The sequence below is a fragment of the Sesamum indicum genome, linkage group LG13, assembly GCF_026168435.1.
Source record: "Sesamum indicum cultivar Baizhima isolate 11 linkage group LG13, ASM2616843v1, whole genome shotgun sequence".
Taxonomy (NCBI): domain Eukaryota; kingdom Viridiplantae; phylum Streptophyta; class Magnoliopsida; order Lamiales; family Pedaliaceae; genus Sesamum; species Sesamum indicum.
Genome location: NC_142669.1, coordinates 15,316,263 through 15,330,769, shown reverse-complemented (window position 1 = coordinate 15,330,769; position 14,507 = coordinate 15,316,263). Strand labels below are relative to the sequence as shown.

Genomic DNA, 14,507 nt, shown 5'->3' with positions numbered 1-14,507 from the left:
AGGAGAGGGGAGTGTAATTATCCCAAAAAGTAACTTCTATTTTTGGCAAAATTGAGGCTCAATGACTTTAAGGACCCACTAACATATAAAATGTTATTCTACTTTAATAATATGTATTGTTCTGTTATTTTAATAGTAGTTGTTGATAGATATAATTATATAATATTGAGAATTTTTATATATGATTGTTAAAGTTGTCGGTTATTATTAGATATAAATATTTGATATTGATAATTATAATCGTAGGGGTGTTTATCAAAATAGCATGACCGCCCCGACCAATCAGTCCAACTCAAACAAACCGCAATTGGCGGGTTAAGGGTGGGTTGGGTTGGTCTTGGGCTCGTAAAAAAAAGACCGTATTTTAACAATCAGATTTGGTTTTACACTTCTGTAAACCACATAGATCGGTTCGACTGCAATAAAAATAATAATAATAATAATAATAAGATCAACAACACCAACAACAATAATATACTAGAACTTTATAAAATCTTTGATAATACATAAGGTAATATTCAAGACAACAATAATTATGATATTTTTTATTGATACTGTATAAATGTGTGAATGATTTGTCATGTTTTATGTTTTTTCTTTTTTTTGTGATGTCAATATATCCTTTTATATAATAATAGAATTATAAATTTATGTGTTCAAAACTTCAAATAAATAATTTTACAATTAGTTTTTATAATATAGTTGTTAATTTATTACATAGTTTAATTCAAACAAAATTCTAACAAAATAAATAATAATAAAGAGTTTTAGTCACAACTAATAATTATTTAAATAAAAATATTTAAAATTTTTAATAGTAACCAAGAAGAATATATAGACTACATAAATAGAAGAAGATACGGTGTAGAAACTTGAAAAAGTATACTTTTTATGTATGAAAGTAATCTGTGGGACAATATCCCATTATTTACAACAAATATTTAAACTATAATTAAAAACACCAAGTCAAAATAAATTAAATAAGTATATTTATTTTATTTTAATGTATTTTTATATTGTAAAGTATATGATGCACATACTTTAAAATTTTCGTATGCATTACCTCTCCATATAAAAAAAAATCAATCATTATATATTTTTATTTATTTGTCTTAATCATTGTAGATCCTACACATACACATACATATACATGTGTGCGTCTCTTTTTGTGTGCTTGTTGTAGATGATATTATTATTTTGCTACAATCTATTTTCATAATCATCTTATTTTATTTCAAATAATATTTATTATGATCAATTTAATTTATAATTTAATTCAAAATAAGGGCTTTTTTCACAATCTTATTAAAAATAGGTAAGTTTTTTATATTTATTTTATTCTTCTATAATAAATATATAACCTTGTACATTTTACATATTGTAATTGATATATCATATTTTTATATTTTTGCTAATTATTACTACAGAAAATGCATTTATTATGATAAATAATTATACTAAAAGCATAAGTTGTCATAAAATATTAATATAATTATATAAGTGATTGACTCTATACTAAAAACCGCAAAACCCGCCCCAACCCAAATAGACAGCAAATTACGGTTTTGATTATTGTCAGATTGGACTTGGGCTAACCATTTCAAAAAGCGCAAACATTAAATTCGGTCGAAAAATGACCTAAATTGGACCGGCTAGCACCGCGTACACTCCTAGATTTTAAATAATGATTTATCACTTTCACCTCATAAAAAAACAAAAAACTTCTATTAATTAGCACTAAATGTAGAAATAAATTATTAAGTTAATAAATGGAGCTATTTTTAGTGATCTCACACCTTAATTAATTAATTAATTACATAATAATTGAAATTATATATAGTTCAAACATCAATTTCCGCTGATCTAAATTCTAACACCTAATTAATTGGATAATAATTGAGGACTAATGATGAATGTAGTTCAAACATCACATGTTGGTGTTAATTAATTTTTGCAAAATTATTTTATTTGTATTTAATTGCATGGCTTTGTGAAAGGTCGCATGGTAATATTTTAGGGTTTGATATCTCACCTTTTTGTGCTGGAAAATAGTCTAATATTCATTATATCGAATATTATTTCTCCTAAATATGTGACAAATTAATAGTGACGTTTAAACAAACTTAATAATAATAATAATAATAATAATAATAATAATAATAATAATAATAATGATAGTTATGGGATCTGAATATATTTATTATATAGGTAGTAAAGGATTATATAAACTTAAATCCCATCCAGAATATTATAATTACAATTTTAGCTCTTTAAACTTTGGAAACTACATCTACACCCCTTGTAAAAAAATATTATATCTACAAACTTCATCCCTACAGCTATTAGATTCTTTAACAAAAATTAATTAAAATTTTATGTAATTATCTCCACCAAAGTATAAGTTTTGTCATTGTCAATTATCATGACTAAAAATAAAAATTATAGTTGATATGTGTTAATGAGACCTAATTCAGTTGGTGAAGTTGAGATCCTATGATCTTAGAGGTCATATATTTGAATCTCGCATGTATAATGGTCTTTGTTATTCTTGTTTTCTTTTTTAATTAATTCTGTGGATTATTTTTGTGGTCGGAAATAGTGAGTCATCTGTATAGATGATAGAGGTTTAATTTTTCCAATTGCTCGAGCTCGAGTCAAAACTTTTTGCCGAGCTTGCCTTGTTTACACCCTTACTCCTAATTCTTTTCTCAACTTCCTTTAGTCGACGGAGAATACAGGGGAAAGGGATTCAAAATAAAAGTTAAGAATTTGAATTTGAGCCGGCAGCAATAGAAATTGAGGGCAAAAATTTTTATTTTGCAAAATATTTAATACAAGTAATGAATGATCGTAGAGAGAATACTGAAAATTTTATAGGTACAAAATAGGTTTTCAGATTTTTAAAGGACGGTAGTTTGAAAAAAGTCGTTTCCAAGTCGTGCATGGACATTATGGGAGGCTTTTTGAGTCGATACGAGGAAAAGATATCTGTGCAAAAGATAAATTCAAAATACATACTTACTTTTTCAGTCATTATTATATATGATTGCAACGTGAACTGTAATTATTTAAATAGTTACAAAATTTTCAGTCGAGAAATTCTGCTTTCATATCTCTCTCCCCACTTCTTGGTGTGGAGGAAGTGGAAGAAGAACACTGAAGCACCTCTGTCGCTGTGTGTGTGTGTGAGAGAGAGAGAGAGAGTATTTATATATATATATATATATATATGTATGTATGTACTCTGTGGCATGGGATCATCATGTGAAGTAGAACCCATGAATTCTTAACAATGGTGACAAGTCTCAAGTTTGAACCTCTTGAACTTCATTACTGAAAAACACACAGACACACACAGGGGGGGGGGGGACAGAGTGAGAGAGAATGGTAGTTCAAGAAAGGGATGATGAGCAAGAAGAAGAGTGATAGTGGTATAAGTTGAATAGGTAGCTTCTGCTGCAGAAATTCCCATCACATTCTTGTAAGCTTTCCGTTCTCATATTCTTGTTCCTGTTCATTCGTTGATTATACCTTAAAAGGTAGTTGCTTTGCCCATGAATTCAAAAAGGTGACTTTTCCTTTTCTGTCATTTCCCCTCATTTTTGTATATATGTCTCCAATGTCCCAAATATCTCCGACTCCCTGCTGGTTTAATCTTTCATCCGGTTCATTTTTTTATATCTGTTTTCTCAAGAATTTCCAATCTGAGTAATTCCTTATCTCGAGTTAAGTACAATTATGTTCATTTTCTTGTGAATTGCTACTGGTGATCATGGTTATTTTCAATACATTTACATCATTCATCACCATGAAGACAGTGAATGGATTCTTTTAAGTTTTGCTTATGTTCGATGAACTAAATATTTGTGTTGCAGTGTTAGATGCCTGAGATCACTGTTTAGAGCTCAAGTGAAAGACTCCATTGTACAAGAGGTTGCGCTGAGGCGTGTGCATACTCCTTTGAAAAGTTTTTGAGGTCTTATGTAGTTTCAAGGAATGGGGGATCATTTTGTACTGCTGGTAGATAAATTGCTTACTGAATCCACCCCAGAAGCTGCTATCCAGAGTAAAAATGGTTTTTCCTTCGATAGGCTGGATCTCAACTTAGGATCATCACCTGGAAAATTGGCTGAGTGTAGGATTTGCCATGATGAAGATGAAGACTCAAACATGGAGATACCCTGTTCTTGTCGTGGGAGCTTGAAGGTTAGTGGTAGATTTCAGCATCGTCTTTAGCCTTCTGCTACTGAATTTACAGAATTCTTATACTTTGATTCACTGTTTTAAGTGCCATCAGTTAACTTGAGACCCTTGCCGTGTAAGTCTAATTTTCTTCAAGAACATCTTCCCACTGGCAGATTCATTTATATTTACTGTCCTTTCAACTGCATCCTTAAAATCTATCTTTCCTGTGAGCTTTAGCTTAAAATCTTAGTATAAAGACTTCTGATAGTTAGAAGCATGATGTATCTTTTGATTAAACATACTAAATGATGCTGAGGATCTATTCCCTTCCCCAGTTGGGATCCTATACTTGAGATCGAGAAGAGATGCAAGAATTAGCTGAGACTCACTTTATATGGTCGTTATGCGAGCACAGCATCCCTTCCGAGCAGTGTAATGTGTATGAACCGAGCATACGCTAGAATCGCACTCGCATATTGCACTTCCATTAGGGCTATGTTGAATTGGCTTTTCCTTCCTTAGGGGTAGGGTGCAATGACTAGAAAATATGTTACCAAATAGAAAAAGTAGAACTTCATATGCATAGTGGAACAGAATGTTTATTTGGAACTCGTAAGTTATAGGAAAGGAAATATCCATTTAATATGGTGGTGTTATTTTTGCAGTTTGCAATCAAGGATACCGTGCCCTGATATTGATCAGTGCAGGGCAATTACCTCATTAAGATAACTTCTGGTAACTAGACAACTCCGTAGCAGCTACACTTCGCATCAAAACAAGAGCTGTGTGTAATTGGAAATGGTCATGATTATGTGTATATTCTTTCTTCTTTAGCTACATGGTAATAAGAACCTTGGGCTATTCTCATGACTTCAACGTATCTGAAATCATCACATGCTAATGTTATAGAGTCTTTTTATGGTTTTTAGTGATCTCAATGTTGACAGTTTAGTGATATGGTAGAGCGCAAATTCTTATTACTCTAGTGTCAAAATGCCTACTTGGTGTCTTCTTTGTGTTCAGTACGCTCATCACAAGTGCGTGCAAAGGTGGTGCAATGAGAAAGGTGACACTATCTGCGAGATTTGTCATCAGGTGTGCTTCTTAAGAAATGTGTCGTTGTAATTGGAACTGATATACAATTGACATAAACCACGCAAGTTAATTCCTATATATAATCCTAAGGACCAATTCTTTGTGAAGATCTATATTCATAACACAATCCGTTTACTAATATAGATTCAATCTTAATACAAGTCTACGTACTATATACCTTCTTGAAGCAATTTTGTTATATCATGTTTTTATATTCAATCTGAGGTTGCAGCAGTTCAAGCCAGGTTATACAGCACCACCTCCTTTGTTTCACTATGGTGGTGTCCCGATGAACTTCAGGTGCACTAAAAAATCTGTATCTTGATACATAGGTCCTTGCCTCATATTTTGTTTCTGTTGTTTATTGACAAGTCCCTGGTTGATGTAATATCCCAGGGGAGATTGGACAATTTCCAGAAGTGACATGCATGATTCTGAACTAGCAGAGATGGTCTCTAGAGATGAAAATTTTCTGGATCCATACTTTGATGAGTATCCAATACCCACCTCAAGAAGCCTGATATGTTGCCGTGTAGTCGCAGTGATTGTACTCGCACACACTCTCTCTCTCTCTCTCTCTCTCTCTCTCTCTCTCTCTCTCTCTGTGCGTGTGTGCGCGAGTATATGCACACATATATGCATCTTTGTGTACAAATCCGCATATTAGATCTCTCCAAATGTATATAAATTAGTAGCCTTCAGTAGCATTTCCTTTTCCTACATGATTCCTGGGACATCCATTCTGACAATATCATGAGCTTCTGTGTGGTTCCATCCATTTGTATTATCCATTCTGTTGGCCCAAGTTCATGTTACCTGCACACACCTTCTTTACGTTAATATCTCTACAGAGAGAACACTTCTTTCGTTCAATCAGTTAATGTTTTCGCTTCTCTCTTTGTAGTTAATAGTGCTTCTGGCTCTACGTCACACCCTACCATTCATCATTTATGGTGCCGGTGAATACTCTATTTCTTTGTTCACGGTAAGTCTTTCCCTTAGACTAACATATATTGAGCAAGAGCAAAGTCTCACACAACTTATTTGCTACTGCAGCTACTGATGTTGCGTATGGTCGGAATTCTTTTGCCCATTTATATCATGGTAAAGGCACTGACGGCCATACAACGTAGGCGAAACCACCAGGTAGTTAGACGTTTAAAAAGCTTTTGTAGCATGGTTAATTGTTAGGCCAGATTTCCCTTGTAAGGTAGCTGCCATAGCTTTCGCGTCTTTGAGCTCTTGCCCTCAAAATTGGTTTCTTGTGCACTTAAAACTTCTGGGAATGCAGAATTTTGTGCCTTAAAAACTGCTGGAACTCATTTTTTGCGATATTAATCTTCTTTTTCTCCTATGTTGCCAGGAGTCCCCCATTTTCCCCCTACCATCTTCTGAAAAAGAGAATGAACTAGCACAACATCAACAGCATTCACATCTCATTCACGTCCCATAATTGCTTGATCTGCTATGCTGCCAGGCTAGTATGACACGATTGACATCAGTACACAAAGAAGGTTCCATGACAGCAAGATTGGAATCGAGCATGCGATACTGCATCTGATCCATGTATGTCGCACCACCTTGCTTGGTGCAAAGGCAATGCTTTGTTCTAGGAGCCAGATCAAGGGGTATGAGACTCTTCGCCGGTCAGGAGTTGGGTCGGCTTGGGGACTTAGACGTTCAAATGTAAACATCACATCACGTACATATTATAGGAGTAGAAGGGAAATGAAGAAACAAAGAGATCCAACTCCGCAATGAAACATTAATTGGTATAGCAATGCTAAGAGTTTTAAGGAGAAATACTCCGTCAAGAAAGTGAAGTACCCTGTATTGCGTTCCTTTCCACTTATACGTGTGTTTCTAGTTGGTAATTCATGTTTGTCTATTATTTTGCTTTGTTTCAGTTGTTGGTCTTTTCATGAAGAATCTAAGCCTCATACATTAGTCATGAAAGCAGTGAACAGAACCAGCAGGACAAGAAAAACCTGGCATAATAAACTTGCATGAGATTACGAATATCATAGACACCCTAATACATCAACTTTGAGGAAGCTCAATTACAACTTCCGTCACTGTTTCACCCAATTAGGTGCATCTCGTACTCTATTCATGAATGTTTAATTGCACCACACAGCAGACAGGAGATCAAAACATGTAACCAGAGAAGAAATATTAAACCGTTGAAGTGAAGATCAACAAATAAAATGAGAAAACTGAAAACATAAGAAACATGATTATTCCCATTAAGTTTGAAACTCAACAATGGAAAGGACAAAGGCACAAAACAGAACAGTCGAACCAAAATAACAAGGCCTGAATAAAGAAGGAAAACCGAGAAAACAGACCAATCACCGCATGACCAACATAGTAAAGTAGTTTACACAGATTAGGTCATATCGGTCTGATTGTAATGCCAAGAGTCTTGGATGAATCAAAAGGCAGAATAATCCTTTCCTAGAAACAGAAGGCATGAGAAATGTCTAGCAAACCCAACAAACTTAGTCCTCCTCGCTTTCTGACTCCGCGTTTTGGAGCCAATCAACAAAGGGCTTCGCATTCTTCCAGATAGAAGAATCCTTGTTGCTTCCAGCCACTCCTTCCTCGTACCACTGCACAATGTTTTCTTCTTCCAACAAATCTGCATCATACAGAGCTTTCAAAACAAGGGCCACTTCCTTCACTGCGGTTGGGTTTGGCTTCCCACAAAATTCTTCAATAGCTCGAAGCAAAAACAACTGTGAGTCCTCACCCTGAGCAACAGCAGCAGCAAGATAGCTCTTCTTCTTGCTAATCACATTTGCAAAGCCTTTTTCAACACCATCCAGTAGTGCCTCATACAGGGCATTCATCACTTCTTGAGCAGAGCCAGGAAGTGAGCCTAAAAAGGATTGTAACTTGTTCGCACTAATACCCTTCTTAAGATTTTCTCTAACCTCCTCAACAAGTTTTTTCTGACTTGTTTTCCCATTCTCAGCCACAGAGTTCTCCACAGTGGGTGAAGCAACCTTAGAATTGTCACGTGCCTTATCAGTTGCCTTGGCCTTTTTCTCTTTCTCATCAGTAGAAAGCATAACCATGTCCGCTGTAACAGAAGTCAATTGCTCTTGAATGCGCTGGCGGGCAGCTTCCAAAGAAGTGTCAGTTTGCCACTCGATATCATCATCATCTTCATCATCCTCTATCTTTTCATCAACCAGGCCTCTAGGTGGTGATTTGCGTTCCTCGTCAGAACTGCCAGCTTTCTTTCTGGTAGAGCCAACTTTCGCTGGTCCATCCTTGGATGAACCCTTTTTCTTAGGGTCCTTCTTGAGCTTTTTAAGCTCCTCATCTGCAGCCTCACCTTCCTTGAGCCGCTCCTTCTCAGCCCTCCTCAGAGCTTTCTTGTCTTTGGACCCCTTCTTTGCTTCAGGAGGGTTCTTGACAATGAAAGTAGTAAGTTTGTCCCTCATGTCCACATCTGATACAAAACCACAAGCAGCACATTTCAGTTGTATCATCTGATTCTTCGTGATCAGAATCTCAGTTTCAGGGTTTCCACATCCATAGCACTGCACATACTTCTTAATGAAGTTCTCCAGAAGACCCGCAAGTTTGGCAGTGTCATGAGCTCCATTGACAAGGGACGTTCCAGTTTTCTCATCAAACTTAGACTGGGCTCCAAGTTCACAACCAAAATATTTTGTAGTGTAAGAAGCTGGCCTGGCCAAAGCCTTAGCAATATCAACCATGTTGACAATATTGGTTTTGATGCCATTTCCACGACCTTCTATCTTGGTAATCATCTTGGGCATTTTATACCTGTAGAAAGCATCATCACTGTTGCTGGCACCTATGTTTTGTAAAGCCATCTTTTTCTCCAGCACAAATTCTGAGAATGAAATAGTTGTATGTCACAAACAGAAACAGCTGGTTCTCAGTGAGCAGATGTTACTCGAGAATTTCTGAGAATGAAAGGATTGATCTGTTGTAACAATGAAAGGTCGCGCTATGTTGCAACCACAAAACCCTGAGTGCTCCAGAAATGACCCGAGATGCATACAGTTAATGCTATCAGGAGTATGTGGGTTCTTTTTTCTTGAAGGACAATATTCTCCAAGCAACCCAACTGATCCCAAGTAGAGAATGGCTTGTTCGGACATAAAAGTAGCTTCTGCTTCGACACACTTGAACCTGGAGATCTGCACAGAGCAGATGAACCTGAAAGCAGAGTCATAGAAAATTAGGACAAAAGCCACACAGTCACAATAAAAATGTTCTGAAGATTTCAAAATAAGAGACTGGAAAGCAGCTTGGATCATAAAAGAGCATACAAATCTAAGGATTGTCAAAGCAATCTTCTACTTTTGTTGCATGACATAGTCATTACAAGTTTTCAGTACCATTTTTAAGAATGAACAAGAGGACACACCTTTACTTCATTCCATTCATATTCTCATTTGTAAACCACACTTAATGAGGTTTAAAATCATAAATAATTATAATTCGCATTAAAGATTGGAGTGTGCATACAACTATACAAAAAGGTCAAAGAATAATTGAAAGCAAACATAAGTAGAAATAATCAGTTCATTGAATTAGTTTAAGCTTTGAAAATTCAACATGATCAACGAGTCCGTCACTAAAGTGAACATGTCAGAAAATCAACACTAATTCCTGAATCGATAGACTGGATGTAGCAAGAAGAAATGTAGTGACGAGACAGCAACAGGAGAAGAATTTTCATCAATAATGCCAAATAACACCAATTACCATGACATATTTGAACAATAATTTACCAACCCAAAACCACTCCACATCTAGCCAACTCAATATCAATAAACAATTGTGTTCAACGACACCAGCAGCAGCAGACATTAACAAAATACTTTACAAGGACATGCACATGGATAAAGCACCAAGCCAAAATATTAACATTAGGAAAAGTATCAAACTCAGATCGAATAAGAGTTGAATCAAATTCTGTTACTGAAAAAAGTAACTTAATTAAAAGAAAAGTTTAGAACACTGGGAACTGGAAAATTGAAAAACTCCTTTAATTCCCTCATATATGTACTTCCTTAGAAATCACAACTTCCTCAACCAATCAAGAATTACAGATTCGTCAAAATCATTACAACTGTTTTAAAACCCAATAAAGTCATACAGCAGACAAACCTAAAAATTTTCAAGAAGACGACTTAAATCGGCATACTCTCAAACTTCAACAACATAAAAACTAAAAGAATCATCAATCGCACCCATTCACCTAACAACCATTCCTGAAAACAGCAAATGAGACATTCTTCAATCGATGCAATTCGATTCCAAAAATTCAAACAAAAAATCTAGAATCCAGCAGCAAACAATTCATCCGCAAAGTAGAAGGAAAGATAAACCAGTTAAAGCTTACCGATCGAGCCAACCCTAGCTTCACTGGTAAAAGAAAACAAAGACACTAAACAAAGAGTTTAGGGTTAGGGTTTGGGGGTGTAAAGGGGGAAGTGGACGAGAGGCGGCCAAGCGAGCTGCTGTATTATATATAGAGATGCTTCTCTAAGTGTCACCCTCTCCCAAATTCTTGTCCCTCACAACATAATTAAAAAAAAAAAAAAAATTACATTAACCCCTTAAAATTATTTTTAATTACAAAAAATATCCTTATTCTTTATAAAATTATAAATAATCCCTTTAATATTATGATTTATATTATTAAAATATCTCTTATTTTATGGAAAATTTTACAGAATACCCCATAAGGTACGTTAGAAAATTAACACCGTGGATTATACTAACACTTTTCATAAATGTATTTATAATTGTATAGAAGGTATAGGGTATTTATGTAATTAAATATAATTTTAGGATCATTTATGTAATTTAATCCTAAAAAAATAATATGCTAATTATATACTTCTCTTGTCGATCAATTTGGGTTGTGGTCTCAACCCTGACTTGTTGATTTTGGAGAACTTGAGAAGCCCAATTTCTTGTGGTACCATTATGAAGTAAAACATTTTGAGTTATCAATTCTAAATATTTGAATTTATTTTTTAGCTATTTTTTTTAAAAAAAGGTTAAAATAGTAATTTTAGTATTTTTATTCACTACCCCACAATTCTTTATTTTTTTTTACAAACTTCTTTTATTTTATCCCCTTACACCTTTGATTATTTCTTTTCATATTCTTTATCTTGCACCATAATTTTTTTATATATGTTCGAAAAAGCCATGTACGGTGAAGTTTAGTGTAATAAAATCCGTCGATTCAAATACAAAGTCAGGGTTGTGCTGGTGATACATTTCGAGTATGACTAAGTAGTAATGCATTTATTTATTCCTAATTATTGGACAATATTGTTGAATATTGAATTGCATGTGTTACTAGCTAACGATATTGCTGTTGATTTTATTGTTATTTATCATGTAAGACAATTGTTTGTGAAAATATCACAAATCACAAAAATCGTAATTACCACCATTTTGAGATGATTATTATATGTCAAAAGTTTCAGTATGTATCGGGCTAATACACTCAATCACGGATCGTTCCAAAAATAAGATCATTGGGCTGGATTCATTAGGGGTACAATGGAATTTGGATGGCTTTGACTCTAGTCATCATCACGTGTTAGTGCATGTCTCCTCAATCATATACCGTTTATTGGGATATTTATAAATTATTCATTGATATAATATTCATATTGATATAAAAAAATTGAATTGATAATCATTTGACTGAAAGTTGTACACTCTCACCAACTGATTCGACAAGTATTTGGCTTTGAATTACTTTTACATTAAAATATTTTGAAACGTCGTTAATCTCCCACTCGTTTATGCGCAAGGCTCGAGCATATTTCTTGTGTAAATTGTTTTATCCACCCCTTGGTTAAATAATGGGTAAGTTGTATCAACAATTCCTAAGGTTTGACATAATTACAAATATTATCCTTATTAGATAAAAAATTACACTTACTCTCCTTGAGGTTTGTTGCGTTGTACATTTAACTCCACTGGTAGGGTTTCGATGAATTTATCACATATTATTTTCAATATACCCCTGATAAAAAAATTTGCTATGATTTGACCAACTTTTCAGACGAAAATGGCCTTTGGACCAAATTGTAATATTTTAAAATATTGAGGGGGTTAAATGGTATGATCTCACATATTTTGTATTTAAATGTAATAAAGTTGAGATATTTTATACATATAATATTTTACCCATACATGGCCCTTATATAACATGTACAGTGCATGCAGAAAAAGCGTTTGACAAAGTGTAAATTCATCAAGTTGAGATGGTAGTTGACAAAAAAAAATAAAAATAAATAACAAAGTGTAAAAACAAGCATAGCTCGAATAAAAAAATATATAATTTACCCTAAAACATAATTGTAATATTTTGTATTAGGTTTTGGATATTATCAATTATACAAAACATAAGAGAAGTCTTCTGCTGACATTTTGCATCTACTGTAGTAGCAAAGTAGGTTATGGATCCTACCACAAATTGACAATAGTTATTTGTAATTATAGATTATTATTAGTATCATAATTGATATGATAACTGTTATAGTTGTCGATATTGACACGGTAATTGATTGTTGATAATTGAGATGTTGAATATAGATAATTGATATATTGACTGTTTTGATTTTTAACAATAGAGATTCACGACGTAATTGTAGTTTATATTGGTAAAAATAGAGATTAGAGAAATGTTACATGCATTGTTTTTGATGGAGTTGCAGAGTCACCATACTAGTTCGATCAACAACTAGGCAGTGAAGAGCCACAATCGACCTGATGCAGGTCGCACAATTTTGGGGTTTGATCGTTGGACTTGGTACCCTGAGGCCGGGTCACTGAATCCCCTCTCGAGCTCCCTACAAGTAGATCCCGAGGACAGAACAAACGTAAGGCTTGTCGGGTAGCCCCAGCTAAGGCCCTCCGATGCTTAAGTTAGAAAAATGGGATCGAAAGCGATCAATGGTGAGTGAGATCAAGAAAACGTGATAAATGCACTTGCCAAAATTATTCATAAATGTCAGTATTTAAAGTTGTAGGGTACCGCATAGTTGGGCGCCACGTGGCATCATTTGGGCGTCCTGACGTCAGGTGATCCGACGGTGAGCAGGTCAGGCGGGTCGGGTCGTCTTCACGCGCAGATCCTACCATTAATTGTAAATTCCTTTAAAAAAATAGAGGCATTTTTATCCTTTATAAATTACCCTCGTCACATCATTAATGTGGGACGGTAGCATGCAATATGAGACGACTACTTACCTTCCTTTTGCCGAATTAAAACACACCAAAATCATCTACATTTTACATAGATTATATTAATTCCAAGTGGCTTCAACTTCACTAACTAAACCCATTTAAATTTTCAGTTAAAGTTAGATAAAACACTGACTTTCAAAGCAAATTTTTATAACAATTTATTCACTCAAAATAAGGGGAAAAAAAGAACTAAAAATGGAATCAAATATCATCATGATTTTATTCTATTTTTCCCATCTTGAGGGTGAAGGATCTTTTATCCTACACTGATATTGCATCCATATGTGTATTGTATGGATTTTCACTTTTAAATTATAATTTAATTTGATTATATTTTCTTATTTTAAAAAATACACACCAACTACATATTAATGTGATATAAAAGTGTAATAGAAGAATCACACAAAATTTTTGGAGAATTTTGCTTTATTTCTCCAATATACTGATTCTCTATTTTCATATCACGAGTTCAAATTTTTTGAACAATAATGTAAAAACTCGTCATTTTACGTGGGTGTCTTGTTAGTCGAAGGTGGTCAGAGTATAGTGTCTTGGTGGAGTTACACTGAACACACTAGAGTGACTTGGATTCTAATGTGCTGGTGGAGTTACGATGATCAAATTTAATAATTATTTAAACAGATTTTGATAGAAATATTTAGGTTGTATTTAGATTGAAAGATTTGAAAGTATAAAATCTTTTCAATTTGTTAATTTGGATCATTATATTAAAGGATTTTGAATTCTTCAATTTAAATTCTAAACCATATTTTATTAAATATTGATAAATTTTAAATTCTTTTCGAATGTAGTTATTCGAAAATCGAAATCCTTTTCCCAAATGTCTCGCGGATTTTTAAATCCATCAAGTCAAATACACTTTATAATAATCAGATTCTCTCGATGAGTTTTAATTGATATGATATTTAATTTTATTTTTTTTACCAATTTCTAATAGT

At 33.9% G+C, this 14,507-nt stretch overlaps 2 protein-coding genes across 4 annotated transcripts; one reads left to right on the top strand and one right to left on the bottom strand.

Annotated features, from left to right (window-relative positions):
- The first annotated feature begins 3,106 nt into the window (after positions 1–3,106).
- On the top strand, positions 3,107–7,154 carry LOC105176135 (uncharacterized). Of its 3 annotated transcripts, none has more exons than XM_011098847.3 (8): positions 3,107–3,481; positions 3,876–4,206; positions 5,209–5,280; positions 5,513–5,580; positions 5,677–5,827; positions 6,185–6,265; positions 6,337–6,426; positions 6,644–7,154. In XM_011098847.3, the coding sequence occupies exons 2-8, from the start codon at positions 3,997–3,999 to the stop codon at positions 6,731–6,733; spliced, it is 762 nt and encodes a 253-aa protein (XP_011097149.1). In that variant the 5' UTR covers positions 3,107–3,481; positions 3,876–3,996; the 3' UTR covers positions 6,734–7,154. The 3 variants fall into 3 exon arrangements, with proteins under 3 accessions (XP_011097149.1, XP_088733304.1, XP_011097148.1); XM_011098846.3 differs by lacking the exon at positions 3,107–3,481 and adding an exon at positions 3,509–3,725; XM_088877178.1 differs by lacking the exon at positions 5,209–5,280.
- Positions 7,155–7,505: 351 nt separating this feature from the next.
- On the bottom strand, positions 7,506–10,830 carry LOC105176136 (eukaryotic translation initiation factor 5). The gene is made up of 2 exons (XM_011098849.3): positions 10,673–10,830; positions 7,506–9,480 (listed from the first exon to the last, which is right to left on the bottom strand). The coding sequence occupies exon 2, from the start codon at positions 9,129–9,131 to the stop codon at positions 7,782–7,784; it is 1,350 nt and encodes a 449-aa protein (XP_011097151.1). The 5' UTR covers positions 9,132–9,480; positions 10,673–10,830; the 3' UTR covers positions 7,506–7,781.
- Positions 10,831–14,507: the final 3,677 nt, after the last annotated feature.

Coding starts and splice junctions, on each gene's coding strand:
- LOC105176135 (XM_011098847.3), top strand. CDS start 3,997: ATGGGGGATCATTTTGTACTGCTGGTAGATAAATTGCTTACTGAATCC. Junction 4,207..5,208: donor CTTGTCGTGGGAGCTTGAAG/GTTAGTGGTAGA, acceptor CTTTGTGTTCAG/TACGCTCATCACAAGTGCGT. Junction 5,281..5,512: donor TCTGCGAGATTTGTCATCAG/GTGTGCTTCTTA, acceptor CTGAGGTTGCAG/CAGTTCAAGCCAGGTTATAC.
- LOC105176136 (XM_011098849.3), bottom strand. CDS start 9,131: ATGGCTTTACAAAACATAGGTGCCAGCAACAGTGATGATGCTTTCTAC.